Source organism: Chrysochloris asiatica, unplaced genomic scaffold, assembly GCF_000296735.1.
Source record: "Chrysochloris asiatica unplaced genomic scaffold, ChrAsi1.0 scaffold00011, whole genome shotgun sequence".
Classification (NCBI taxonomy): domain Eukaryota; kingdom Metazoa; phylum Chordata; class Mammalia; order Afrosoricida; family Chrysochloridae; genus Chrysochloris; species Chrysochloris asiatica.
In genome coordinates this window covers 702,444-706,520 of record NW_006408529.1, presented here as the reverse complement: position 1 = coordinate 706,520, position 4,077 = coordinate 702,444, and the positions used below count along the sequence as shown (strand labels likewise).

The following is a 4,077-nucleotide window of genomic DNA, read 5'->3' as shown; positions in this document are numbered from 1 at the left end:
TCTTGGATGGTGTCCTGTCACTCAGTGGGCTGAAGCACAAATGCTAATTTATCTCCAGGCTGCTGCATTGTGATTTGCATTCCAAATCAGACTGCAGATTCCTGTTATAAATTGCTTATCCTGTTCCTTATCTAGAATTTGTTCCTTTCTTTTATATCCCTACTCATTCCTCAGAAGTGACCCTTGGGGAAAAATACTCTTTCAAGAGATTCTCATTTAAAAGCAGCAGCTCTAGTAGGCTAAAATCATAGCAATAAATTACAAAGACATCAATAGATTCCTTTATTTTCCCTCAGTGTTTCTCTCCCTTTCATTTAAGAGTCCTATAACACTGAAGTAACATAATTACTTAAAACACATATCTCTGAGGCTTAAAGGTTTATATACATTCCTTTGAAAGCCATACTTCCATTGCTTTTTAAATCTGAAGGTGTGAGCTTACAAGTCCTCTCTTAATAATAACATTTTACAAACAAACCTTGGTATGGTATAATTGCCTCGTTTCTTGGCACTTTTAAATCAAATTAACTAGATACTTTGTGAGGAGAGAAAGAAAAAAAATCATTTTTGCAACGTCTGTGACTGGGTGAGAAGCAATTGCTGCAGCATAAAGGAAGGACGGGAATCTGGGCTTTCCTACTCTGGTAGCAAAGAGGGGGAATTATGGGTTGGTGGTCGGCTTCATGTTAGGAGGACACCCCTCCATCTGTTCACAGTTTAGCCTGCTTCCAATTTAAAGCCCAGATTTCAATGCAAACCTCAATTTCTATTCCCCATTTTAAATGCAAAGCAAGGCTCTTGAATCACAGTCTCTGCTACTGGGATTCAGACCAAATTTCCCCCCAAATTCTCAGGCTATTTGTTTGAATACCTGCTTACAGTGGTACACAATGGGCAGCTTTGAGAAGAAAAATTGATAATCTTCACGGAAGAGTAATTTGAATGAAATTACACTTGACAGCCTGTCTCCAAGCAAACAAGAGGAGCCAAGGAGACTTAGCTAAGCTCTGAGGACTTGCCTGAACCACTGCTGTTGGAGCTTCCCAGGGAAAAAAAAAAAACACACACACACCAGTTTTTTCCAACGTCTAATTGAGGCTTTTGATTAATTCCGTGTACCAGATTCTACTGAAGAAAGGTAGCCATGGAAGAGAATATGGAAGAGGGACAGACACAAAAAGGTACTGTGTTAAAAAGGGTTTATTTGTAACTAAGTAATTATTTTGCAGTTTCCTTGTTTGCTTTAGACACTTGCCAGTAGGCTAATAAATGTTTCTCTCTTGGAAAGCATTTTTTCCCCCTTTTCTCTTTTAGTCTGGTCTCTACTTGCGATAATGTGGGGCATAAATGTGATTTTTTTTTTTTTTTTGCAAATCTTTCTCATATACGTATCCAAATGCATAATAGGGTATTAGTGATAATAGCATTGTGGTGTTATTGGGAACTATTCTTTAGATCAGTCTTTGTTAACCTTCATTTATTTCATGTTTTCACGCCTGTCGAGCTAGGTCAAGGGATTCCTGGTGTTAACTATGAGAAACCCACTAATGCAGTATTTGGAGCTAGTTGTTAAAAAATCTGATGATGTAACCGTTAATGTATCTTTGAATGGATACCTGATATAACAAAGGCTAATAGTATATTTAATATATTTTAGTTGGTGCACCTTTTTAAAAAGAATCCTTGTTTATTTGGGTAGATGCTGAGTTTCATACATTTTCAGGGTACATAGTGGTGCTAGTATTTTCTGTTTTCTATCTTCTACCATAATCAACATCTTTCTGAGTAATGAATGTCATTTTCTAATACATTTTTTAAAGGTTGTGCAGGTACACCTGGCTGGATGAGTTCTAATGAAATTGCCATTTTTACTTGTCAAAAATGGTCAAATTCTGGCAATTTTGAATGATTCAAGCAAACATCTCCAGGATCTTTTTATGTGTCAAGTGGTCTATGTGGAAGGAACTGTGGCTTTCACTCCAATGTTGGCAGTGTTTTCTCTCATGTCTGAGCTTAGGCTTATGTAATGCTTTGGAAAATGCTCTTGTTTTCTTAGGAGTGAAACAGTAACACAGGTAATACTATATAGAGGCAGTATTTTAAGATAAGTAGTTTAAAAATTCAGCTGTCAAGGTTGATTTAGGATGTATATAACTACAGTATTTTATCTAAAATATATTTCAAATGATAAAAATGGGATATTTAAAAACGTAGCATCATTTTCATTATCTTGATCCATTCAGCTTTGCTTAGTCTCTTACCTTGAAATACATCAGAGACCATTAACATTAAGTGCAATAAAGGTTTTATATAAAGAATAGAGGATAATAAAGAACAGATAATCTAGCAGTCAGATTTTAGACACTAGTTACCCTGCTAATGGTACTCTGTGATGAAGATACAATAATCTACAGTGATAGTACATGTATACTTAAATTATTTTTTAAAAATAAAACCCCTATTACATTTATTATAGAGACAGTGATTCATCAGCATTACCAATGATTTTAAATGGGAAACTTTCATGGTTTTCCAGTCTCGGTTTGTTACTTTACTTAAAGAATAAAATCCTTTATTTTTTCTAGTACATATATTTCTTTATAGTACGTATGAGACTGCTTCGTATCTCAATTTAGTACTTTGCTTAAAGAATAAAATCATTTATTCTTTCTATTACATATATTTCTTTATAGTACATATGAGAATGCTTCTTGGTCAATCACCTTGTTTAGGATAATTTAAAATACAGTAGAGAAAGGATACTGCTACAGTAAAGAAACCTTGAGTTAAATCATGGATTATGGTAACAGGTTGAATGTGTCTATATAAGCCTTGATAGATACAGGAACCAGGAAAAGATGACGTAGTTAGTTGTCATTTTCTCAGGTGAAGCTGAAAATTTTTTATCATGGGGAGGCTGTGATACAGGAAATCAGGCACATTTTCTTCTTATCATTAAGATGTATGCAACAAAATCATTAGCAGTGATAGAAAATAATTTTAAATCAGAAAATTGTGTGATAGTTTATAAATATATGCAGATATAAATAAAGTATCTAGGATTTTCTTTTCTTTATTGAGAAAGACAATATTTTATTTCCTTCAATTTTAGTTATCAATTCTTCTCAACTCTGCTTCTGTCACATTTTCTACATGTTTATTGTAAGAAAGTTATATTTGAATCTAAAAACTGTATCTATGTGCCATGACAGGAAACAATGTCAAATCAGATGGGATCTATGTTGCAGGAGCTACTAAGCAAGCAGATAAAATCATTAGAGTTTCCTCAAGAGTTTAGATGGTCAGATTTAATGATCCTTCTGCTCTAAAGGAAAACAGTACTTTACATCATTATCTCTTCTCCTTCTCTCTCTTTTTAAAAAAGACAGCGTTGGATTTTTGTAAATAATAGTTTAAGCATCATAGGATTATCTTTCATTTTAAATACTTCATGCTGTCTCTCTCTCATTTTTTCTTACAAGCTTTTTGGTCAGTGTCCTTCCTTATTACAAATCAGAAGGATAAAAAATTATGTCATAGTTCACCAACATCACATTGCAATTTCAACTGTAGCATGTAAGATGGAAGCCAGTGGTTTAAGCATATTTGTCATGCTTATTTGTTACCAAATATGATAATGCTCTTAGCATAGTTGATAACAAATATGCTTAATTAAACTACTGGCTTCCATCTTACATGCTACAGTTGAAATTTCAACGTGATGTTGGTGAACTATGACATAATTTTTTGTCCTTCTGATTTGTAATAAGGAAGGAGACAGATTGAAAGGCTTCTATCTCTATCTATCTATCTATCTATCATCTATCTATCATCTATCTATCTATATCTATCTATAGAACTCTGGTAGCATAGTGGATTACGAGCTGAGTTGCTAACCAAAAGGTCAGCAGTTTGAATCTACCAGTTGCTCCATGGGAGAAAGATGAGGCTTTCTGCTCCCGTAAAGATTTATAGCCTCAGAAACCCTGTACAGCATCATTATGAGTCAGAACTGACTCCTTAGTATATGACTACCACCACCATATAATCATATTTATTTATTTTTAAATCCTCAAA

At 34.0% G+C, this 4,077-nt stretch overlaps 1 protein-coding gene across 1 annotated transcript in view; it reads left to right on the top strand.

Moving 5' to 3' along the window:
- Window positions 1-293: 293 nt before the first annotated feature.
- LOC102831657 (neuronal membrane glycoprotein M6-a-like) overlaps window positions 294-4,077 on the top strand; it is a 209,932-nt gene continuing 206,148 nt past the window's right edge. Inside the window, exon 1 of the mRNA XM_006834409.1 lies at window positions 294-1,181. Within this exon, the coding sequence (XP_006834472.1) occupies window positions 1,145-1,181 (37 nt within the window). The 5' untranslated portion in view covers window positions 294-1,144. The remainder of the gene's footprint in view (window positions 1,182-4,077) is intronic.